This window comes from Pan troglodytes, chromosome 12 (assembly GCF_028858775.2).
Source record: "Pan troglodytes isolate AG18354 chromosome 12, NHGRI_mPanTro3-v2.0_pri, whole genome shotgun sequence".
Taxonomy (NCBI): Eukaryota; Metazoa; Chordata; class Mammalia; order Primates; family Hominidae; genus Pan; species Pan troglodytes.
In genome coordinates, this window is record NC_072410.2 from 91,646,715 (window position 1) to 91,672,528 (window position 25,814).

Below are 25,814 nucleotides of genomic sequence, written 5' to 3' on the forward strand. Positions count from 1 at the left end.
TTATGTTCTTTTTTTGAGTCCCTCTCCCTGTAGCGCTGGCCAGGAAATTACCTTCAGGAAGAAAGCCTAGGTGATGTTGGGGCCCACCTCATTTGTTTCCAGCCTCCTGGGATCACAGACCCCTGTTGCCTGCTGTCCAATTTCTGAAAACAGTTTCTCATATTTTGTCCCATTTTTATTTCTTGATGGTAGGAGGCTGTCAGGACAGTCTTACTCCTTCATGGCCAGAAGTAGAAGTTCAAATGATGAGCTTTGAAAATATGCAAGTTCAAATGTTAGCTCTGACGTTTAATAGATATTTGACTTCAAGCAAATGACCTAATCTCCCTTAACTTCAATTTCCTAATCTCTAACATGAGAACAACAAAGTTGTTGTTAGCCTTGAATGAAATAATGTATGTCAAGAATCTAGCCCAGTGCTTGGCTCATAGTAAGCTATCAATTAATGTTCATGCTACTGTATAATATGGAATGGGAAATTTAGTTGTCTGAAGTAGTATGAAAATAATAATAAATAATGACACTATAGAGCCTTTACTAAAGAATTTCTAGCATGCTCCCCACAAGCTTTTCATTCCCTTTTCTATTTTCAGTTCAAGTAAATGGGAGCTGCTGAGCCCCAAGGAGAAGATTCTGCTTCTGAGGAAAGACAATGACGGAGAATTCTGGTATTGGACTTGGGGACTTGGACAAATGTCCTGGCCTACATTTGAAAACCCATCCAGCAGACATTTATTGGATGCCTCGTGGGTGCCAGGAACTTCATGTACAGAGATCAATAAGGCACCATCCCTTTAGGAGCTCACGGTCTAGCAGGACAAACAGTGCCTGTAAATAAACGGTCACTGTCTTTGTGTTGAGAGTAGAGGCCACTAGGGTGGAGCTCAGCGAGGGCTCAGCCAGGCTGTTTCCTCCTCTCTGGCTTCCTCTCTGCTCTCTTGCTCAGTGTATTCAAAACAGGTTTTGCCTTTTTTGTCCTGAAAAGGCCATGAGGTAGGAAGAGACTGCAAAGTCTTGTCATAGGATAGGCCCCTGACCATTGCCCTCCAGAGCAGAGTAACACTGCCACCCACTCTGGAGCTGCTCACCTCATTTTTTGAAAGGCCACCAAGACATCCTGAGCTGATGCTGCTTCTAGGTGTCTGAAATGGACCCATCAGTTCTCCTTTGCTTTTGCTCACCACTGTTACTGTGAATGTCAACCCTCGTTCCAAGGACTGCTCCCATTAACCATCCAGTACAGCCTGCCACCGCCCTCTCCTTTGGAAGGTCTTTCACTGAACTCAATCTCTGCAAATTCCTGTTTTTTCCACTTTATGGTTAAGTAAACTGAGCATCAGACAGCTTAAATAGAGTGTTGCAGGCCACAAGTTAGCAAGTAGGGGCAAAGATCTTCATGAATTAATGATTAAGAACTGATATGTAATTCTTATTGAAGATTTATAGATAAAACAAATGACTAGTTAGCTATGCCTTAATTCAGCTGCTATCACCATGATTCCAGAAACTGGAACATCTCCCCCAGTCAGCCATGTGGCCGGCGGCTTCCAGCCAGAGGGTGGGGCTTCTCAGTAGCTCCAGCCCCCCACGATGGATCCTCACAGGGATCTAGCCAGCCCCAGCTCATGTGCCCATCGCCAGCTCAGCTCTGCACAAGAGCTGGTGTCTTTGTCCATGAGAGGGCTGGGATGCCCACTGCTCCATTTCACCCTCCCATGGGTCCTGATGACTAGGCGTTATCTGGTCCATCTGTTTGTGCTTTTCCTTCTTCTCTCCACAGGATGACGCTGCAGGACTTTAAAACACATTTCGTGCTCCTGGTTATCTGTAAACTGACCCCAGGCCTGTTGAGCCAGGAGGCGGCCCAGAAGTGGACGTACACCATGCGGGAGGGGAGATGGGAGAAGCGGAGCACAGCTGGTGGCCAGAGGCAGTTGCTGCAGGGTGAGCATGTGCACAGGAGCAGGGCTCTCGGGGTGAGGTTGTGGGCGGGGGTGTCAGAATGACTGCACAGTGGGGTGCAGCACAAATTCTGCATTGGCTGAGTGGGGAGGAGGCTCTGCTTGCCTCACTGTGTGTTGGGGCCCTGGGCTATAACCACAGGGAAGATGGGGCACCTTTGGGCCCAATGTGCACCAAGGCAGAGTCCTCTCAGTCAAGCTGCCAGCCTGTGGGGCTGCATCTTCCCAGAGGGTTGCCCTGTCGCAGTCAGCACTGGGGGTCACAGGCACACAGGCATGATAAAAGCAGGGGCAAGGGAGAATCTTTTTTAGTTTTAGGACAAGACCACTGAAAACACTGAAGCAACCACCCCCTAACTAGGCAGGATTGAAATAGAAATTGTATCTGGGCCTTCTCACCTGGAGCCTGGGAGAAACACAAACCCAGGGCTTCCCAGGAGCACTAGATATGGGAGACAAACCTGTCTGGACTCCCAAGATGGGACAGGTTTGGTGACCCTGTCCCTTCCTCCACTGTGGAGATAGTGAGCCATCCCTTTTGAAGGCAAGGCCTGTGGGGTGTGACCTCAGCAGGCCAGGATGGCCTTAGCTCTGGAGTCCCCCTTTTGACACAGTATTTCCCCCAAAGTCTGAAGCTGACCTTAAGGTAAGGTTTTGCGTCTATTAAAATGCAAAGGCCCCTAGGATCATGATCACCTCCCCAGGGAGTTAATACAATTGCTTACTCAGGTAGCACATGCTTGTGGGGTATAACACCTGGGCCAGGCACTGAGCAAGACAAAGGCTACAGTGGTGGGAACAACTCCAGTCAGTGTGTCTGGAGAAGACCTCCAGGTGGAAGAGCAAGGTGGGAGGGCAAAGAGCCAAGATTGAAGGGACCCCGACCCTGTCCCGATGGGCCTTAGGGTGGAAAAGGCCTCCAGGTGGAAGAGCAAGGTGGGAGGGCGTAAATCCAAGGTTGAAGGGACCCCTGCTCTGTCCCAGTGGGCCTCAGGGTGTCAATCCTGGCAGAGGCGTCCTCAGACTGTTCACCTCTTAGTGGTTCGGCAAGCAGGATGCATGGGGATCTGGGGCCCATTCTCACCTTGCTGTGTTCTGCTCCAGACACATTTTGGAAGAACCCGCAGTTCCTGCTGTCTGTCTGGAGGCCCGAGGAGGGCAGGAGATCCCTGAGGCCCTGCAGCGTGCTGGTGTCCCTGCTCCAGAAGCCCAGGCACAGGTGCCGCAAGCGGAAGCCTCTCCTCACCATTGGCTTCTACCTCTATAGGGTAGGTGGACCTCTGAACCACAGGGGCATGGGACCAAGCGTGGGGGTCACCAACAGTTACCATGTCTTCCTGTTTCCTGTCTTCTTCACCGTCTGTCTCTGTTCACAGACCTGGGTTTTCAAATCCAGGCTCTGTCCTTTAGGAACATGTGATTTAGAACAAGTCACCTTCTTGCACTAGGCCATCAGTTTCTACAATGATATTTAGGCAAAGGGTAGAATAAAAGAGGATTATGTGGTAGTGCTTGTTATTGTGCCTGGCACATAGTAAGATCAATATTGGCTACCTTTTCCTCTCCCCAAAAGCCAAGCATTCTTTCCCTCCCTCTTTTCCAGAATTTCCAATGATAGATTAAAATGTCACTGATAGAACAGCAGGTCTTGTGGGAGGGGACGCGGCTTCTGGGTAGAGCCTTGTATATCAGCTTCTATTCGGGTTTTGGTTTATGAAAGAGCCAGATTCCCTGCCTAATGAGATCTCTCTCTCTCTCTCTTTTTTTTTCTGTTTCTGTTTTTGTTTTTTAGATGAACAAGGTGAGTTCTGCACTTGACCGGGTGGCCCTAGTTTGGGGTGATATCACATGTGGCCAAGCCTCCACAGGATTTAGTTAGACTGGAGCAGGCTTATACTGCGTAAGAAGCTATGATAATGCCAGATGATGAGAATGTCTGCCCGCTGCCTGTGTGTATATGAAAGTAAAGTGCATCTGTTAATCTTTTTTATCCAAAGACCCCCAAGAGATCCTCATGCATCTATGGGAGAGTCTTAAAGCCTAGCAGAGAACCAATACATTTTAGAATTTATTAAATGCCTACACAAATACCCAGGGCTAATATTGAAGGCCATCACAGCATAGGAAAGATGATAAATTACAATCATGACTGGGTTATGAAACTCAAAATAAAATAGATTTAAAACATATGGGACATCAAAGACCATGCAGCCCACCTCCCTAGGGAGAAAGGACAAAGGCTTGGGGACATGTGGCAGGAGCATGAGCAGAGGGACAAGAACACCTCCGTGCTTCAGCTGCTGTGGCCGCCAGGAGGGGTCAGGTAGGAAGGCCCAAGGAATCCCAGCTTCTGAGGGAGGCAGCTATTATTTTATTTCCCAAAAAAACAGGAGTAAAATGCTTAATTTTCTCAGGTTGGATTGAATCAAGTAAAAGGATTATTGTAGAGAAACCATTTTACGCAGGGTCTTTGTTTGTTGTTTCTCTCACAGGAACACTGAACACTCTCAAATTTGCCTATTAATTTAAAAAGAAAAAGTTATTTATGTCATGCCTACTTCTAAATAGAATTTGGGTCAACCTACAATAAAAAACTGTAAACAGAGGAAACCTGCAAATCAGCTACAAGATTTCAAAGCCATTAAAAAATAACAAAGGGATGAGAGCTAGGTAGGCAGTTGCTTCTACCAGGAAAGCTAAACCCAGGACAGCTACCGTGGCTCATTATGCAATTTAGCTCTGAGATTCCTAGTAGCCCATGGCAAAGAGGGCAATTGGATGATTCCCTAGTTCTCATTGTCTTATAAAAAAAATGCCTACCTCATCAGGATATGTATTTTATTTCCCAAACATTGAGGAATTTGCTAAATATCTGTTTATTTGGGTGGGTGATGTCTTTGTTAGCAGTTGTGTATAAACTGGAGAGAGGATCCTGGTGTGGGTCTCCTCTCCCTCTATAGCCCTGAGTGAGAACAAAGGGGAGAGTAAGCAAGAGAGAAAAATAGGGAGAGATGGAGAAACAAAGGAGGCAGAGAGAGAGAGAGAGAGAGAGAGAGAGAATATGAATCAGATAAAACAAAGCAGATACCCAAGAAATGTCAGAACCAGAGCCCTGATTTTGGTCTTCTGAGCTCTTGCCCAGTTCTCTTTGTCCTTTACAAGGGTGTTTTCCCTGAGATGATGCGGAATGTGCAGCTTATCTGTGTGTAGCTGTGTGGTGTAGGTGGGGAGGTGGTCGTGGTCCATCTGTATCTGTGTCCATAAGTCATGCCATATCACATACATGGAGGCAGCATCAGGAAGGGTAAAGAACAGGAGCATTGGAACTCAGCTGTCCTTAATTCCCATCGGGCTGGGACTGTACCCAGCTGATGACTCTGGGCAGATGACCTAACCCGTCTAAGCCTCAGAGCCCTCAGCCGTAAAATGGAAGGCACAGGGACATTCCTCACATCATTTAGTGCTGGTGTTGTTTTTAAGGTAAGTCAAATCAAATGACACGTGTTTATGTAGCCCCTGATAGGTTCCAGCAAAGGTGCAGCCCTCCACACACATATTCTGGTTTTTCCTTTCCTCCCCACTTGTTTCATCCTGCACTGGGGCCTATTGGATTTGGCAGAGCAGGGGCCACCTTAGTCCTGGCTCAGAGCTTTGAGGGCCTCAGGCCCGGCCACAGCCCTGGGTCGTCACCTCCCTTGCTGTTCTTCTGTCCTCTACCCACAGTACCATGATGACCAGAGGAGACTGCCCCCTGAGTTCTTCCAGAGAAACACTCCTCTGAGCCAGCCTGATAGGTTTCTCAAGGAGAAAGAAGTGAGTCAGGAGCTGTGTCTGGAACCAGGGACGTACCTCATCGTGCCCTGCATATTGGAGGCCCACCAGAAGTCAGAGTTCGTCCTCAGGGTCTTCTCCAGGAAGCACATCTTTTAGTAAGGACACAAGGTCTCTCCTAGAGGGTGGGGACCACTTGGGCGAGGACAGGCAAGGAGGGTAAGGTTGGAAATGGCAGAAACCAGGATCTCTGCTGCTGAGACAAAAGGGAGATGGGGAGAGCAGGAGACCAGGTGACTTTCTGCATGGAGAACATCCCTCCCGTTCCTTCCCACCCTCCTTCCACTCACAAACTAACACCATGCTAGACATTAGAGAGAAAAAGATAAAACACACATAGCTTCTGCCCTCCTGAAGTTCAAGGTCTGGAAAGAACACAGATATATGAGCAGTTATTGATCTTCCAGTGCATCCAGTGTAAGCATTTTATATGCACAGGGTGTTACAAGAGCCTCAAGGAGGAGAATTTGAGCCAACTCCCATGGTCCTCGGGGAAGCAGGAGTGGCTTCAGGGAGGAGGTGACTATTATAAGATGCATAGGGGTTGTTCAAATGAAGGGAGGCTGTCATGAACTAGCAGGCTTCCATTCTACTACTGTATCCAGTTGAATTAATGTGCACATATCCCAACCAAACATATTATTTTGCCTATGATTGTTTTACCTGCCAGGTTTTGTGTTTTTTGTTTTGTTTTGTTTGTTTGTTTTTTATGTCTCGGCCACAGGTAGTTTGATTTGATCTCAGGCAAGCCCCACTGCCACGTCAGACCACTAAGTCTCATGCTCATCTTTTAAGACTAGTTAGATGAGGGTGCAGGGAATTACAAGCAGTGTGCTGTGCACATGGCTGGAATGTACAGTTCAAGGGGAAGCAGGAGGTGAGGTGTCAGAGCTGGGTGGGCCCTTGTGGTGCCTCAGTGAAGGAACATGGAAGACGAGCTCCCAGGAGAGGGGGAAGATTGGCCAAAAAATTCCCAAGAGGAAACTCTGAGTTTTTTCTTGTTTGTTTGTTCTCAGTGAAATTGGCAGCAATTCTGGTGTCGTCTTCTCAAAGGTGAGTAGTCTGGTGGAATTCCATATGGCTGGGACTGCTTTCCAAGCCAGGGTGTTGGGTTTCTCCCTTCAAGTTAAGGAGTCAGGGGAGGAGATATGCGGATCCTTACAGACCCTGTTCTATGGCAAACATTACCCGTTGTATCCTAACAGTACCTGGGCTTTGCTGTTTTTGCACCAACAAAGAGTAGAGAACTACCCTTCTGATCAGGTCCTTGTCACTGAGGGTCCAGAACCCCGGCAGTATGAGCTACATCTCTACATTCTTCTGCTTCTCTTTATCTGGTGTTTCTTTTGTCCATTTCACTGTTTGTGATTTCTCCAGAGTCAGGAAAAATTGGAGAAGCAAGGGCTGTTTGTAAATGCTATGGTGTAAAATTAAAGACGATGCAAAGTCAAGCTCATGGATTTCAGAAACCTGGAAGCCATGAGACATTAGGGTGTGCACGAAAGTCCGTTTATACAGGTGAATAATTATGTCTTTCTGTGTGTCTCTTCCTATAGGAGATAGAAGACCAAAATGAAAGGCAGAATGAATTCTTCACCAAATTCTTTGAAAAGGTTAGTTGAACAGGTGTGGTGGGGGGTGAGGAAGAGCAGGGGATGAAGTGGAGCTTCTCATTTTATAAAGTATAGGTTTGCATCTGCTTGAGGCTGCTTAGAAACTGTGATTTAAGGCTACCTATTCCCCAAACTGCCACTTTCTATTAAAGTCCTCAAGTTTTTACACAAATGAGTGGAGCCATTGTCTAGAAGGCTCCTGTAAAATGATTCTCTGTTCTTGGACGCTCATTGATTAGTTGTAGGGAAAGCAACTTTAATCTTTCATCCCTGAGAAAATGGGATATAGCAGAGTAGAGTGTCAGAGTTGGGAGTGGGACAGGGGGTGGGGGGTGCAGAGCATGACAATGACAAGCTCTGGGGGCCTTGGGGAGGGTCATTGGAGGGGAGTGCAGGGAGAAGGGGCCCATGAGTGGTCACCCGGAGAGAAGGTGGGACTGATAAGAAGGGGGAGGGCCTGGGACACACACTTGGTTTCTGTGGCTTCTTCCTTTGGGCTGACCCAGACGTGAGTCTGGCAAGGGCTAATGGTGTGAGTGCGGGGCTCTGGAGGCCACACTCTCCTAACCTGCAAGACACTTAGGAACAGGGCGAGAAACATACTGGAAATCTGGGGTCTGATATTTGAGCAATGTCACTAAAACAGAGAATATGAGCCCCCTATGTTAGTGACACTCCTGATTTAAAGTCACAATTTACCTGCCTTGCCCATCTGGAATTTTGTTTAATGTAGCTGGAGAGGATAAATCAGAATCTTATATGTATTGTTTGTTAAAGTTTTCCTCCATACCAGTGGTTTCCAAACATTTGATGCTGCAATCCTTTTATCAAATGAAGTCTCATAGAGAATCCCAATCTATATAAAACACCTAAAAATTGCATGTTATGAATATGCCTCAGTTTTAAAAATTCAGATGTTTGATACTTATATTTCATTGATATATTTTAAAATCAAATGTTCATATAAAGAGTTTCTTTTAATAAACTCTAAGATTAAAATCTGGAGTTTTGACTGATGACATTTTATTGAGAATGAAATTCAAACCAAATTGTTGGCTAAACTTCAGCAGCACCTGGATAGCACCTTCGGGAATCACTGTTCTTGAAAGTCATGCCCTGCCAGGGTTCTCTGCCAGTTAAAAAGCACTGTGAAGTTCTTAGGAAATCCCAGTTTAATTTCATGGCCAGTCGTATGACCCCTCTGCCATCTAATGAGCCTTCAGTAACAGTTATTTTTTCTTGCCAATCTGCTTTCTATTCAGTATCCAGAGATTAATGCAGTTCAGCTTCAGTACCTCCTGAACCAGATGACCTGGTCAAGTAAGTGTTTTAGAGCCATTCTGTAGGACTCAGAGGGGATGCAACTTTTCTAAACTCTGGCTTTGTTTCTCTTTCCCTTGGTGGGATGTGTGAATTACTGAGCACTGGTCTTAACTGTGGCTATATTTTACACAAGGTGGATTATGTGATCTGAAAAAGCAGTAGGGAAATTTATACAGCTTTGAAAATCGTTATTATTATTTTGCTTACTTTGGGTATAGACATACATGGCAGTGAAAATGAAGATTCCTGCCATTTTGCTAGTCAGAAAGGAATAACTGAGTACCTCTTTCTTGGCATATCAATTCCATGTGGAAGAACTGCACCCATTTCCTCAACCTGGGATATAAATATTAAGTATTAACTAGCCTACCCAGGGAGCTGTCTGATGAACTCATGTTAAATTGATCAAGCAACAAAACTCTGGAAGGGAGAGCACACCACTTAGAAGAATTGCAAATGGGTAGCGTGAGGCTTTCATATGAAGCCTGGGATAAATTATTAGAAAGGCTTAAAGTCCATATAAAATATTTTATACATATATTTGGAGTGAGAAGAACACAGAAGAAATAGGCTGATTTCTCCAGGGAGACGAATGAACTTCAAAGTAAAAAAAATAAAACAACCAGAGTATTTGCTGCCAAAGTTAGATGATTGCTTCTTCTTTCTATGAAGCCAAGATTTAAAATCCAGACAAATTACAGTCCAGGCTATTGTGTGATTCAGGGTTTGAAAGAATTTGCAAAAGGCTTCTCAAAGCCAAATTCAGTTATCAGTAAAACAGCCAGAAGGGAAGACTCTAGGAATTGTAGAACGTAAGACTCCCCTTCCCGGCTGAAAAAAAATTCTAGGCTAATTCTAGGGAAATTACCTAGAAGCAATGGCTCCTGCACATTTAAAAGTTTTTAAAGGTCTTGATTGCATAGATACAAAATGGTTTTCCAAAGCATTTATGAACAAATTGCTTTCATTTAGTCCTATGAGAAGGTTCTAGATGGATAGATCAGAGAAATACTGTAGATTTTGGCAAAATGTTTGGTGAGTCTCCCATGATAAATGATAAAATGTGGGTTGGAAAATAATAATAGAAGATGTATTTACAACAAATCTTATCACCATTCCCAAGAGTTATACAAATATAAAACTAGAGGGATAATTCTATCCAGTTACAGGCAAGAGTCTATATGCTTAGATGTTTAGATGAGAGTTCTTAGATTCTGTGTGCCCTTGGTCCTGTTCATTTCCCCAATTTTTATTAATGTCTTGGAAGAAGACATGGAATATAGGCTTATTGGAGCTGCAGATGGCACAAAGCTGGGAGAAATCATTAATATAATAGATAGCAGAATTGAAATTCAGAATGTTTTCAACAAGCTGTGCCCAAACCAAAAAGATGAAATGTAGTCAGGAAGATAATAAACCACTGCCATTTTGATATAGACCATTTTAAAATGGTAGCGCAAGTTCTTAACAGGAGAGACTTCATTTTTGTGGCAGTTTATGTGAAATATATTTGGTTAATTTAGTTGACCTCTAGCTAACGTGAACTAATTGTTTCAAATTGCTGCTAAATAAGCTCGTACAAATTCAGGCTGCATTTAATGGGAGCATTTAGATGTGTGCTTTTAAAATTGTGTTCCAGGAAACGCTAGAAACCAAGAGGTTTAGTAAGTGTTCCATGAAATAAAAGGGGTTAGCTTCTGTGGTTGATTGTACTTGGGTCTTTAGTACCTCACATGTAGTAAAGTGCATGGCAAATGAAGAAAAGCATCAATAGATGCAAAGTATCCCACATTTCTTTGACCGCAAAACTCTTTCTCTGCAGAAAATCTCCTTTGAAACATAATTTGGGAAATGTTGACTGAAAACTGGAAATGATAGGTCTACTGTATTCTGTTCAATCAAATTGCATCTGGAGGACTGTGTTCAAATCTTGGCACCATATTTCAAAGAGATACTGGCAAAATGTAGGGCTCAGAAAAGGGTGTTGAGGGTTTAGAAACCATCGCATGTGAGGAGTAGTTTGAGAAATATTCAGATGTTTAGAAGGGAAAGCAAAAGTCAAAGAAGAGACAAATACCGTTTTATGCTTTTCTGGAGGTGAAACTAGGATCAGTGAGCCACTATTATAGGAGGTTCCTTTGGAATTAATGAAAGAAGTTTCTCCTGACTGAAATTCTTCACCCATGTGAAAAAGTGAGCACCTGTAACTGACAGAGCATCCATCAAGAAACCTGAGGAAGGCTGGGCGCGGTGGCTCACTCCTGTAATCCCAGCACTTTGGGAGGCCCAGATGGGCGGATTACTTGAGGTCAGGAGTTTGAGATCAACCTGGCCAACATGGTGAAACCCTGTCTCTACCAAAAATATGAAAAATTAGCCAGATGTGGTGGCACCCTCCTGTAATCCCAGCTACTCAGGAGGCTGAGGCAGGAGAATTGCTTGAACCCGGGAGGTGGAGGTTGCAGTGAGCCAAGATTGTGCCACTCCAGTCTGGGTGATAGAATGAGACTCCATCTCGAAAGAAAGAAAGAAAGAGAAAGAAAAGAAAGAAAAAGAAAAAGAAAGAAAGAAAGAAAGAAAGGAAGGAGGGAGGGAGGGAGGGAAGAAGGAAAGAAAGAAGGAAGGAAGGAAGGAAAGGAGGGAGGGAGGGAAGAAGGAAAGAAAGAAAGAAAGGACTAGTTTACAGTCCCACCAACAGTGTAAAAGTGTTCCTATTTCTTCACATCCTCTCCAGCACCTGTTGTTTCCTGACTTTTTAATGATTGCCATACTAACTGGTGTGAGATGGCATCTCATTGTGGCTTTGATTTGCATTTCTCTGATGGCCAGTGATGGTGAGCATTTTTTCATGTGTTTTTCGGCTGCATAAATGTCTTCTTTTGAGAAGTGTCTGTTCATGTCCTTCGCCCACTTTTTGATGGGGTTGTTTGTTTTTTTCTTGTAAATTTGTTTGAGTTCATTGTAGATTCTGGATATTAGCCCTTTGTCAGATGAGTAGGTTGCGAAAATTTTCTCCCATTTTGTGGGTTGCCTGTTCACTCTGATGGTAGTTTCTTTTGCTGTGCAGAAGCTCTTTAGTTTAATTAGATCCCATTTGTCAATTTTGGCTTTTGTTGCCACTGCTTTTGGTGTTTTAGACATGAAGTCCTTGCCCATGCCTATGTCCTGAATGGTAATGCCTAGGTTTTCTTCTAGGGTTTTTATGGTTTTAGGTCTAACATGTAAGTCTTTAATCCACCTTGAATTAATTTTTGTATAAGGTGTAAGGAAGGGATCCAGTTTCAGCTTTCTACATATGGCTAGCCAGTTTTGCCAGCACCATTTATTAAATAGGGAATCCTTTCCCCATTGCTTGTTTTTCTCAGGTTTGTCAAAGATCAGATAGTTGTAGATATGCGGCCTTATTTCTGAGGGCTCTGTTCTGTTCCATTTATCTATATCTCTGTTTTGGTATCAGTACCATGCTGTTTTGGTTACTGTAGCCTTGTAGTATAGTTTGAAGTCAGGTAGCGTGATGCCTCCGGCTTTGTTCTTTTGGCTTAGGATTGACTTGGCGATGCGGGCTCTCTTTTGGTTCCATATGAACTTTAAAGTAGTTTTTTCCAATTCTGTGAAGAAAGTCATTGGTAGCTTGATGGGGATGGCATTGAATCTATAAATTGCCTTGGGCAGTATGGCCATTTTCACGATATTGATTCTTCCTACCCATGAGCATGGAATGTTCTTCCATTTCTTTGTATCCTCTTTTATTTCATTGAGCAGTGGTTTGTAGTTCTCCTTGAAGAGGTCCTTCACGTCCCTTGTAAGTTGGATTCCTAGGTATTTTATTCTCTTTGAAGCAATTGTGAATGGGAGTTCACTCATGATTTGGCTCTCTGTTTGTCTGTTATTGGTGTATAAGAATGCTTGTGATTTTTGTACATTGATTTTGTATCCTGAGACTTTGCTGAAGTTGCTTATCAGCTGAAGGAGATTTTGGGCTGAGACAATGGGGTTTTCTAGATATACAATCATGTCATCTGCAAACAGGGACAATTTGACTTCCTCTTTTCCTAATTGAATACCCTTTATTTCCTTCACCTGCCTAACTGCCCTGGCCAGAACTTCCAACACTATGTTGAATAGGAGTGGTGAGAGAGGGCATCCCTGTCTTGTTCCAGTTTTCAAAGGGAAAGCTTCCAGTTTTTGCCCATTCAGTATGATATTGGCTGTGGGTTTGTCATAGATAGCTCTTATTATTTTGAGATATGTCCCATCAATACCTAATTTATTGAGAGTTTTTAGCATGAAGGGTTGTTGAATTTTGTCAAAGGCCAATGTGGAAGTCTGTGTGGCGATTCCTCAGGGATCTAGAACTACAAATACCGTTTGACCCAGCCATCCCATTACTGGGTATATACCCAAAGGACTATAAATCATGCTGCTATAAAGACACATGCACACATATGCTTATTGCGGCACTATTCACAATAGCAAAGACATGGAACCAACCCAAAAGTCCAACAATGATAGACTGGATTAAGAAAATGTGGCACATATACACCATGGAATACTATGCAGCCATAAAAAATGATGAGTTCATGTCCTTTGTAGGGACATGGATGAAATTGGAAATCATCATTCTCAGTAAACTGTCGCAAGGACAAAAAACCAAACACCGAATGTTCTCACTCATAGGTGGAAATTGAACAATGAGAACACATGGACAAAGGAAGGGGAACATCACACTCTGGGGACTGTTGTGGGGTGGGGGGAGGGGGGAGGGATAGCATTAGGAGATATACCTAATGCTAAATGATGAGTTAGTGGGTGCAGTCCACCAGCATGACACATGTATATATATGTAACTAACCTGCACATTGTGCACATGTACCCTAAAACTTAAAGTATAATAATAATAAAATTTAAAAAATTAAAAAAAGAAAGGAAAGAGAGAGAGAGAAAGAAAAAGAGAAAGAAAGAAAGAAAGAAAGAAAGAAAGAAAGAAAGAAAGAAAGAAAGAAAGAAAAGAGAAAGAAACCTGAGGAAAGAATCCCCCAGTTTGGTTGGGAGCTTGAACAAGTTGACCTCTTGGATCTCTTTGAGATTTGGGAGTTTGACTCTATGATCCTGGCCCTCCCTAGGTAGAAAGGGCATGTTCGTTTGGCCCTCTGTGTAAGCAAACCCAAGCCGTACCAGGCGTCCCCTACAGCATTTGACTTTCTCCATGGGTGTAGGAATGACCGTCACCCCTCCATCTCTCTACTGTCTTCCGTTCTCACTCTTCCCAGCCCACGTACATGGTGGTCATCAGCTGGCCCATGCAGCACTGCCTCTTCCTGCTCAGAAAAGGGGTGTGCAGACCTGGGACCAGCCCCCATGTGGACTCTTTCACTCCTTCACAGATATGGGGAGCAGACAGCCCTTCTTTAGCCTGGGAGCCTGCCAGGGGATCCTGGCCTTACTGGACGTATCCTTTCAGGTTTGTGGGTGGATGCTTGCTGTTGGTTGAGAGCTTCACTCTGGAGCTAGGCAGAGTATATTTGAATCCCAACCCCAATCCTTGCTAATTGTGGGATCCTGGACAAGTCACTGAGCCTCATTATGCATCCAGATGCTCATCTGAAGCATGGAGAGAGTGTTGAAACTTACTTGGTAGGATTAATGTGGGAATGCAAATGAGATAACAGAGGTAAAATGCTGGGGTCAGAGCTATCATCTAATAGGTGACCAATATTAGCCATCCATCACAATAATCTCATTTCCTGGGAATGAGGATGAGGCAGCTAGAAGGTGGTGGTTAGTAACAGCTCTCCAGGTTTCAAGAGGCTTTACAAAAGCCTTGGGGCCCTATGTTTTCCATTTAAGAACTGGGCGGTGGCTGCCCCCATGCACAGATCAGGAAACCAGGGCTCAGGGAAGTTAAACAACATGCCACAAACTCAGCTGTCCTCTTTCTCAGCCCTGCAATTTTTCTAACAAACGCACTGCCTTTCTAAGTGGATAATTGTAATCAATGTTTGATCATCCATACTATGGAGAGGCATATTGAATAGATAGCCTAAGGGGGGTTGTAAAAACAAAAACAGTCTGCAGAAACTCAGAGACAGTGCAGGATTAGGTGTAGGGGCATGGGGCAGGTCCCAGCTCTGTCACCAGCTGTATGAACTTGAACAAGATCAGACCCTCTCCAAGTGCTCATTTCATCACCTGGAACATGGGGGAGTTAATGCCAACCTCACCTGCTACAGGTGAAGTGTGTAACTCAGTGATGGATTCATGGTGAGGGCTCAAATAGAGATGGGGTGTGGTGGTACTTTGACCCAATGTCTCTGATGGTAGGGGTATCTGGGCATGGTCTACAAAGCCAACCATTAAACTTAAAAAAATGTAAAAGGCATCATTAGCCACTGTGTGCCTGACTCCTTCCATAAGCTGGTTTTTAAAATAATAATGAAAAAAGGTTACTATTTTTTAAATTTAAATCACATCAAATTGGCCATGTCAAAATATCCTGCCTCGATATGAACAGACACTTCTCCAAAAAAGACATTTATGCAGCCAACAGTCTCATGAAAAAATGCTCATCATCACTGGTCATCAGAGAAATGCTAATCAAAACCACAATGAGATACCATCTCACACCAGTTAGAATGGCGATCATTAAAAAGTAAGGAAACAATAGCTGCTGGAGAGGATGTGGATAATTAGGAACACTTTTACACTGTTGGTGGGACTGTAAACTAGTTCAACCATTGTGGAAGACAGTGTGGTGATTCCTCAAGAACTAGAAATAGCATTTGACCCAGTCATCCCATTACTGGGTATATACCCAAAGGATTACAAATCATGCTGCTATAAAGACACATGCACATGTATGTTTATTGTGGCACTATTCGCAATAGCAAAGACTTGGAACCAACCCAAATGTCCATCAATGATAGACTGGATTCAGAAAATGTGGCATATATACACCGTGGAATACTATGCAACCATATAAAAAGATGAGTTCATGTCCTTTACAGGGACATGGATGCAGCTTGAAACCATCATTCTGAGCAAACTATCGCAAGGACAGAAAACCAAACACTGCATGTTCTCACTCATAGGTGGGAACTGAACAATGAGAACACGTGGACAAGTGTGGGGAACATCACACCCTGGGACCTGTCAGGGGGTGGGGGGCAGGGGGAAGGATAACATTAGGAGAAATACCTAATGTAAATGATGAGTTAATGGGTGCAGCAAACCAACATGGCACATGTATACCTATGTAACAAACCTGCACATTGTGCACAGGTACCCTAGAACTTAAAGTATATATATATAAAGAACTCAATAAAGGATGCTAAGAAGAAAAAAAAGTAGGCATGAAAGGAAGAGGCAGTGGGATATGTCATATTTAATTTTTTATGTTTATGTTTAGGTGTTTATGTTTATGTTTAGGTGTAAAAGACTTCAAGTATATTAAAATTATATCACCATCTATTAATACTACTGGTACTCCACTAACAATAATGAAAGATAACATTTCATAGCATTAAAAAAAATCTGCCTCACTTAATGCTAGCTGTGGTCATCACCATCATCACCTCCATCATCATCGCTTCTCCCAGTGCTGCTGTGCTCTGGGCTCATTCTGTTTTTCCCTAGCAAGAGTGAGGGAGCCCTGGGCTGGACTGGCCAGCGAGGTGAGGCCAACTAGCGAAATCAGACATGATCAGACATTGAATGAGGCCATCCACAAATTGCACATCACTTTGTGGAGGGCTGATCACTGCCTCCAAAGCATGGATGGAACTCTCCCTGGCAGCTTTTACCTTAACCTATTAATCAGCTTAATGCATCAGGTACTATGAGCATCCAGGAATTCAGGGACCTGTGGAAGCAGCTGAAGCTCTCTCAGGTAAGAACAAGTCTTAACCACACCTCTTTGGAAGATGGTGTAGGAATGGCAGTTCTGCAAAGCTGTAGAAGATACTTCTGTCCCCTGCAGCCCTTTATATCCACTTCACCAAACCTTCTCTATTCTCCCTTCAGTGAGCATTTCCTCTATTGGTCTCTTCCAAACTCAGAGAGCTGGTTGCAGTAGTCTCCTGAAGTTCCAAAACACATATCTGATCATGCTGCTTCCTTACAAAAAGCTTTTTAAGACTCCCCATGGGCTTCAGAGAAAGTCCAAGCTCCTTGGCACACTTGGCATTTAAAGTCTTTCATAAATTTGCTCCTTCTTGCTCTTCCAATCATTGCTCACAACTCACAACTCTCCCACTTGTCTCCTGAGTCAGAAAGCTGGAATCACTTTAAAGTGTGGATAATGTGCTTGCATTAAGCACATTTACCCACACCAAGACTGTCTATACCCCATGAGAAAAAGACTTTTTTGTTTCTCAGAAGCCTTGTTCTGTAGGAAACATGAGGTGGTAGGATCCCAGCATGGACTCTGCCATATTCTTATCCTGGCAACAGGCCCTGCATGTGGAGCCTCAGATATCTTCAACAGCCCCTCTGTGGTGCTGACAAGGGGCACACAGGGGCTCTCAGATGGTGCTTGGAAATGCCTGGCTTCCTGAACCTCTTATTTGGTTCTTTGCAGAAGGTTTTCCACAAGCAAGACCGTGGGTCAGGATACCTGAACTGGGAGCAGCTGCACGCTGCCATGAGGGAGGCAGGTAGGCACAGGAAGAGCTGGAGCTGTGGGCACACACGGGCAGGGTGCACACTCATCAGGCAGAGGAGAGGGGATGTGTGGCATGCTGAAGTAACTCTAATACGCAGTGTGACTCTCAAAGACGTAGATCTGCAGTCAACTCCAACATTTTTTATGATTGTCCCTGTGATCCTAGCCAACATTGATGGAGGGGTGGCACATTCAACTTCTTATTTAATCTTCAACACCACCTTGTTATAATCCTCACTTCACAGAGGAAGAAATTGAAGCTCAGTTGCCTGGGGTTTAAATTCAGGACTACCGGGCTCCCAAGCAGGTACTTTTGAGCACTTAGCAGACTGCCTCCTTCCTTGAAGGCCGGTAACATACTTGATGAAAACAGCCTCATGCTGGTTGCCTTAACAGACAGGGGTGAGGAGTAGGGATTAAATAAAATAAATTGGTTAAACAATTAAACAATTCAAAATGAACCCTATAAAAGAAGATTTCCATGCTATCAGGATTCAGGTCCCTAAACTGGAGGGACATTTGAAGGGGCCTTGAGCAGGAGGGGAGCTGGGTGCAAGCCCCCAACACCCACAGCAGGAGCTTGTGCTCAATGCAGGAATCATGCTCAGTGATGACGTCTGTCAGCTGATGCTCATCCGCTACGGCGGCCCCCGCCTCCAGATGGACTTTGTCAGTTTCATCCACTTGATGCTGCGTGTAGAGAACATGGAGGGTAAGCTGGCAGGAAGCTGGGGAGGGCCAGGTCTTCCTCTGCTGCCCCATGACTTCCCACCTGTCCCTAGTTTAAGCACAAGGTAGGACAGCCGCCATCCCAGAAACAGCAGACCAGGGAAGCTGTGGGGACCTCCAGCCAAGTGCCTGTGAACCCTGGCTGCAGATATCCAAACTCATCTTTTCCTGACTTGTTCCAGAGACAAAGGCTTGAAGTGGCTCACTTATCATAAGTGTGGCTGCGTGTGGTCACATGTAGGCTGACACTGGGTTCCCTCACGTTTTCAGAATGGATGTGGTTAAGGTGAGACATATGGGAGGAACTAATTCATAATGTTTCCAATAGACACATTAGCTGTATTCCTTTCTGCTGCATTTTCACAGATGTCTTCCAAAACTTAACCCAAGATGGCAAAGGGATATACCTCCAGAAGCCAGAGGTAAGACTTGCCCCAAGGAGGTGGCTCATGTCATCTTAGGTAGAGGTGGCCCTTGCGGGACCATGCTCTTGTGAAGGAGAAGGACTCTGGGGACCCTTTATTCTGCTGAATTGGAAATTGAGCACTACATTCATTGCACTCATTCATTCATTCATTCATTCACCCATCAAATATTTTCTGAGCACCCAGTTTGTGCCAGGCACATATGAAAGGTGTATCCAATAACTCTGATTGCAATAATGCCATGTGACAAATTTACAAAACTTCAGCAGCATATGTATGACAAGCACTTATTTAGCTTCCGAGTCACATGGCTGGGAGTCAGTGGATCTCAGCTGGCTTGCTCATGTATCTGTGGGTTGGCTGAGGGTTTTGCTGGGTACCTGAACTGAGGAAACTCTGCCTAGGTTTGTTCTTCCCAGGGAAATGGGAGAAACACAAGCAAGCAAGCTTAAACACAGTAGGCCTCTGAAACCAAGGCTCTAATCTGGCACACCTGCAAGTCATTCTGTTGTCCAAAGCAAGTCAAATGGCCAAGCCTATTTCCTCCTCTTTAATATCACTTTGCAGACACAGCAGGGTGTGTTGAATGAATGAAGTGATATGCCTAGGAGAATACAAATTTATGTATGAAACTGATTATCTTCCCTGATCCTTCAAAATGCACTGATTTATTGAGCAGCTGCTTAGGTGCCCGGTGTAGCGCTAGGTAATGTTCATTGCAAGGACATTGGACTCTGGAGTTCAATCCTCTGCTCTTTTATTCTGCAACCCTTCCTCTGCTATGGCCACTTAGAAATGATTCAGTCAAAGCTGGAATGTTTTTCTTGATCTCAAATGTCCATTTTATGGAATTGCTTTCCAAGCTGTAGGGACCTGCAGCCTGTGTCTCCCCTCAATCCCTCCAAGATTTGGTGTGAAGTGGGATTCTACTGGAGGGCCAATGGCCAGAATTTTCAGGGCCTATCCCTGGACTGCTTAGCCCCACACTTGAGTACTGGGGCATCGCTCCTGATCCCAGGCAATCCTTCCATAGTGGCCGGCTCAGGTCTAGGAGAATAGGACAACACAAATGTGGCACCTGAAATAGGTCAGCCCAAAACTGAGCAGGGTCCAGTGGGCAAAGAGCTATCACAGGAAGAGAACTGCACTGGGGTCTGAGAACTGGGTTGAAGCCACAACACTTCTTGTAATTAGCTGTGGGACCTTAGGCAAATTACATTAAATCTCTGGGCCTCAGCTGCCCCACAGGTGAAATGAGTGGAACTAGGTGGTCTCTGAGATTGCCTCCAGCTCTGACCATCTGTGGCTCAATGAGGATCAGGACCACCCAAGGTCTGCAGGGAATGGCAGCCACCTTGTTGGATTTCACGCTGAGGCTTTCTCTGACACCATTGGTAACTTCACTATTCTCAGCTTTATCATTCTGAGGGATTGGCCTGGGGAGTGGTTTCCCCAGAGGTCCCCTCTATATGAGTTAGAGGGGTTGTTCATCAAACCCACATAAAGCTGTCAGACCAAGGGGCCCATAAATGTAAACATGTAGAATATGCTTTAATGAATTTCTGCTACCCTGCCAGTTTGCACACCTGCACAGAGCAGGCACAAGCATGCCAAATTGAATTCATGGGAAAAAAATTCATTGAGAACTGAATACAGAATCAGCCTGTATTTGACTGTCATCATTCATAGGCACCATGAGAAGTCAAGGTTGATTATATTTCAGGTTGATTTATACTTCCTAATGGATGACATGGTCCCTCTGGCTAAACCATCCATTAATGTTCTGTCTCCATGGCTCCCCAGGAGTGTGGGGTGGGGAGGCCCAGATGAGACGTGGGTCTGAACTGACCATCATTTGCTTTCCCAACATGTCCAGTGGATGATGATGGCACTGTACTCCTGAGAAGGCTGAGTCTTACCTGCCCTCACTGAAGACTCTGCATGTGGCCCAAGAGCAGCCTTTGGCTGAGACCAACCCATGCCCACCCTACTTACTGATCTTCAGGACTGCCTCACTAGCCGTCACCTTCTCAGCTGGGAAGGTTTCTCTTCTGCAGCCCTCCCCGTACATGGCCAGCATGCAGAAAGGGAAGGGAGGAAGTAAAGATTACATCAGATTTGTAAAAGCTAGCCATCCTTCCCTGAGGCCACAACCTTGTCACAAGCGGAGATGTTACCTGACATGGCCTAAGCATTCTGACTCCAGAGCTGGTGTGGTTAGCCTCCATACAACACTGCCTCTGTGGCTGCAAACTCAAGTGACTTTAGACATGCCACATGTTCTCACATGTGGGGTAATCATCTAGGTTTTAAGGTCTGAAATGGGAATGATATATCCTTAGACATTTAGTCCCAGCATCTGCAAATTGATAGAGACATAGGCTAAGTTTCAGCTGTTTGGGGATGGGGTCAGGGATATAGTGGGCTTTCAGAAACACAGACAATAAGAGAATTGGCAGAGTCCAGGTGGGGTGGGCTGGCTCTGGCATCTGAGATCATGGGGTAGTCTTCTTCTGACAATATCTCCATATGATTGGATCTGGGGCAACCTAGTAGATTTAAAACACCTGAGTTCTCAAAGGGCTTCCTGCTTGTGACAGGTGTGTCTATTTGCTTGATATATAGACTATCAGATCCATTTCAAATCCGTCCAGAAATTCTCTATCTACTTCAAAGGACAAAAACAAACCCATGCTAAATTATAGAGTCAATCAGCGGGTGGTTGGTATATCTGATTTTTTGAACTACCATGAAACACCTTGTTTATGTCATCCCTCTCAACCAAGAATACAGGTGCAAAACCAGAACAATGGCCTTTTTCCAAAGTCTATGCAATTTATTCATAAGTTAGCACCTCAGAGCCATTTATTACTACAGGTTGAGCATCCCAAATCTGAAAACCCCAAATCTGAAATACTCCAAAATCTAAAATTTCTGAGAGTAGACATGAAACTCAAAGGAAATAGGGGCATTTTGGATTTTGAATTTTTGGGTTTGAGGTGTTCAACTGACAAGTCTATAATGCAGATATCCTGAAATCTGAAACACTTCTGGTCCCAAGCATTTTCGTTAAGAGATAGTCAACCTGTATTCTATTTAATCTTAATTTACAAACAATTCTAACAAACATGGCTGTTTGATTTCCAACTCCATAGCAGACTCAGGAAGAAAGCTGAATGAAGAGATAAAAGTGTGTCCACTGGCAGAGGACTAAAGGAGATTTGAGCACCTGTCAGATGGGTACTGTACCAGAAGAAAGGAGCACTTTGAAAGCGTAGCTTATGGGGTAGGAAAGTATTTTATTTAGGAAAAAAAACCCTTCATTTATTCCAAATGATAAAATGTAAAATGGGTTTCCATAAAGTGCCAGATACATGAGATGTTGTTGATTTTATAAATGATGATCATGTATTTATAGCCTTTTACAGATTTTTATATCCATTGACTTATTTGTATCTTTGTCTTTAAAATCTGCCATCGCAAATAGCTGTTTTAATAAACCAATTTTGCCTTGGCCCCTGAAGGCAGTTTTGGAGATATTTTTGGGTGATGGGAGGGTGACACCATGATCCTATTCATGACATTTAGACTATAGTGTGCTGGCTGTGTTGGTGCAGATAGATCTATCTCCACATTGATTAAGCCTGAGAGCCCCTCTGGTGACTTCTCAGTGGGTGGTTTGAGTGGTCCTACATCACTCAGGTGCTAGCCTCACTCTCCTGAGTCTAGGTATCTGCACTGTGGCAACTCAAAGATGACCTGTCTTTGCTGACCCCCTTCCTCCAGATTCTCTCCTTTACCCCCAAAGCTGAGTACTGAAGACCAGGGGGCAGAGCAATCTCCCCACTCCCACCACGCTTCCCCATCTTCTGTCACTCCAGGGGAAGCAGGGGCGGGAAAATAGAGATCTGGGGCAGGAGAAACTGGGCAAGCACCAGGGTGAAGTCAGCTGAAGGGCTGAGAGTTGACCATCAGCAGTTCTGGAATATCGAAAGCAGAAAGTCTGCCATGAATAAGAAAAAGTGGAAAGTGCAGCCAAGGAGGAGTGAGAAATCACCTGCCAGTGCCAAGGAGGGTGAGGTCAAGGAATCCAGAGGTTGGGTTGTCAAGTCCAGCCCACGCAGGGAAAGCATATCAAAGTGAGGCCTGTTCCAGGCTGTCACAATCTCAGGAAAACAGGACTCTACCTGAACAAGAGGAGATGAAAATACCTACTATTTATTTATCCCTGGTCTTGTTTCTTCTTTCATGTTTTGTATAAAACTTCAGTTATCCAAAGAGAACCTTCTAGATTGCAGATGTGGCCTGGAGCAAGGCGCTTCCTGGCTGACTGTAAATAGCACTGTTTTCCTGCCATTGCTGTATTGAGTTAGAGAAATGATTTTGGCTTCCAGGATTTTGAACCTGATGTTTCCCCAATGAAGTATATGTATTTAGATTTATAATGAAGGAAAGGAGGAAATGAGTGTTGTGGGTGATGAGTAGGTAAAAGCGGGCATCGTGGTGAAGCAGGCTGTGTATCAAGCTCTCAGGATCTCTGCAAAGATGGTCCTTTGGGGTCACTGGTCTCAGGTCCTGGGTTACCATCTTTTCTCCAGTGTCCTGAGGACAGAGAGGCTACCAAATCCAACAGAAATGAAAGAGAAGAGAGGTGAGAAGATGCACTCTAGCTGTGTGACATTGGACCTCAGTTTATTCATTTGTAAAATGGAGCCCAAATGCCTCCATCCCTGGGTCATTGTGAAGATTAGATAATGCCAGCAGGCTGTAGGCACCCAATGAATGAAGCTCCAATTTTTCCCCTGAGGTAGAACAAGTAATTTCTACAGCTACTATTACTTATTTTTATTTTGGTTTTTAGAGGACATAGTGAAACACCCATGGTTTTATGCTCTATTTCTCTTTTCCTCATCTTCTTCCACATCCTCTTTCTGAATGTATCAAACTACTTCCTTGAAGTGGGGCACCAGGAGGGCCACTCCAGTCTCCAATGCAGGGACTCAGGGGCAGGGATCTCTGAGAAAGTGGCCATCTCGTTATTAAAGCTCTGTCCTCTGCTTCCCTCTCACCTCAGAAGCAGCCCGTTTATTCAACAGAGCTCCAGGTTGCCAGCTAGGGGTTTTCGGGACCATAGACCAAGCAACCCCGAGAGACTGAGTACTGAACTGCAGTTGTTCCAGAAACTCTGCTGGGAATTAGGTTGTGACCTAGAAGTGAACTGACACTGACAGTGAGAAGGCAGGGTAAGAATGCAGTCTAGAACGCAACCTTTCTCCACTAGACTTGTAAGTAATTTAGGTGAATCCTGTCCCCCTGGGGTTCTATCCTGGCTGGCTCTGCTGGTGAACTTGACTGGCCAGCATAGGGCACTTGATGAGACCCTGGAATGCTGAGGCCAGTTGGGCAGCAAGCTTTCATCTCATCCTTCTGCCCATCTATCCAGCCATTCAAACATTCATTCGCCTGAAGACATTTATCAAGCTCCTGCAATGGGTCAGGCATCTGCTAGGCACTAGGGACACAGAGCTCACAGTCTCCTGGGGGGGGGGTGAGAGATGACTGACAGGTGGTCTGTGGTGCAGTGTGACCTGGGAATGCACACAGTGCTGTGGAAACACGGGAGAGGCATCTAGCACAACCTGAGAGGGCCAGGGGAGGCTTCCTGGCAGGTTTCCCTTTAACCATCTTAAGGGAAAGAGGAACTAGGTAGGAAAATAAAGGGACAGTGGTGTCCCAGACAGAGGGCACTCTACATGGAAAAAAAAAAAAAAAAGAAGACACTAAAGCAAGGGATGAAACGGAGTGCTTGGAACACAGCAAGAGATTCAGAGAAGCCAGAACTTATCTCTGTTGCAAGAAAACCAAGGCTGCTGGGGCAGGCAAGGGCTGATCCCTGCAGGATCTGCCATGGAGTCTGGGTCCTTTCTTGAGAGGCTGAGCCATCATCCAAGAAGTCTAAGCCTGGTCATGAGACGCCCAATCCTTTCCTCTACACCAGAAAGGCTAGGAAGTTAACAGAGTACAGGGGGAGGGAGGTTCAATTCCCTACATTGGCCCTTAGTTCAGGGGACCTTGATCAAATAGCTTAACCTTTTTGAATCTCTACAGCTTCATCAGTCACATGGTGATGACAATATCGACCTCATAGGGCTCTAATGCAGGCTAGATGAGATAACATATGTGAGCATTTATGGCATTTGGCAGTGCACTTAAAAACGGTGAACTCCACAAATTTCTTTGTGGGGAGGGCACCTTCCTTCCCGCTTTTGTGGTATGTGCAGTGGCTTATGTCAACGCTAGGTGGTGCACGATCCCCACACCAGGGCATCTTCCAGCTACAGGACCACAGATGACAGTTTCAGCACAAGCTCTTCTGGGAAACCCTGGCTAATGGAGTACCTTGCCAGCCAGACTCAGCCCAAAAGGCCAGCTTCAGCCTCACATGGATTCACTTGTCTCTCCTTGTCTCTTTTTTCTGACTAGTGTTTAATTTATGTACTGTACTCTATTTTATATATTGCATTTGTTTCTGAAATTTATTTCATTTATTTAAGTGCTCAGCTTAAGTGCATCTCCTTGAGGGATATAGCAGCACCCAGCCCATACATCCTGGCATCACAGCACCTGGTTTAGTACATAGCTCATGTTTAATATTTACCAATTTAATGAATGAATGACTTTAAAGTAATTCAGGTGAATCCTGTCATTTAAAAAGTCAGTCTCTACTCAAGTTGCTAACTGAAAATATCGATATATAAGGTTTGCCTAAAGAGACATGTGACTTCTCACTAAAGGGTCCCTCTCTGGTGGCCTAAAGTTTAGAGTCATTCTGATGCCAAATGGCAGGTCCTGACTGAAGGTGCAGTTCAAACCATCACAGATGCCCTCTGAACACGTTCTTCATATCCCGAAATTCAAGATACTAGGGCATCACTTTCTCTTACCCATTCAGAATTCCTTCTCCTGGGAGGATCAACCACTGGGTCAAGTTCCTGAACCTTTTGCTTTCAGGTCACAAATCACAGAGTGAGTGGTGGGAGGTGGGTGGTCCTGGGCCAGACCCAGGCTCAGGAGAGGCTTGGTATTTAAGCCGCATGCTGACTCCTGTCTTTATCTTCCATTTTAAGCCTGGGCTTGCATGGTTTCTCCCACTTGCAGAAGAAAATTATGCCAGAAGCCGCATAGCTCAAGACAGGTAGGGTGGGGTGATGGAAAGGGCAGGCCTCACCTTGACGAGGGGTCTGGGTATTTTTGGTTCTTAAAAGCCATCCAT

General features: G+C 44.7%; 1 protein-coding gene across 1 annotated transcript in view; it reads left to right on the forward strand.

The window, feature by feature from the left end:
• CAPN14 (calpain 14) overlaps nucleotides 1–20,561 on the forward strand; it is a 52,102-nt gene extending 31,541 nt beyond the window's left edge. The window contains exons 9-22 of the mRNA XM_054677769.2: nucleotides 594–668; nucleotides 1,781–1,944; nucleotides 3,066–3,229; nucleotides 3,754–3,762; nucleotides 5,685–5,890; nucleotides 6,809–6,845; nucleotides 7,349–7,405; nucleotides 8,668–8,725; nucleotides 14,113–14,177; nucleotides 16,545–16,613; nucleotides 17,304–17,379; nucleotides 17,983–18,099; nucleotides 18,483–18,538; nucleotides 20,418–20,561. Coding sequence (XP_054533744.1) covers nucleotides 594–668; nucleotides 1,781–1,944; nucleotides 3,066–3,229; nucleotides 3,754–3,762; nucleotides 5,685–5,890; nucleotides 6,809–6,845; nucleotides 7,349–7,405; nucleotides 8,668–8,725; nucleotides 14,113–14,177; nucleotides 16,545–16,613; nucleotides 17,304–17,379; nucleotides 17,983–18,099; nucleotides 18,483–18,538; nucleotides 20,418–20,444 — 1,180 coding nt within the window. The 3' untranslated portion in view covers nucleotides 20,445–20,561. The remainder of the gene's footprint in view (nucleotides 1–593; nucleotides 669–1,780; nucleotides 1,945–3,065; nucleotides 3,230–3,753; nucleotides 3,763–5,684; nucleotides 5,891–6,808; nucleotides 6,846–7,348; nucleotides 7,406–8,667; nucleotides 8,726–14,112; nucleotides 14,178–16,544; nucleotides 16,614–17,303; nucleotides 17,380–17,982; nucleotides 18,100–18,482; nucleotides 18,539–20,417) is intronic.
• Nucleotides 20,562–25,814: the final 5,253 nt, after the last annotated feature.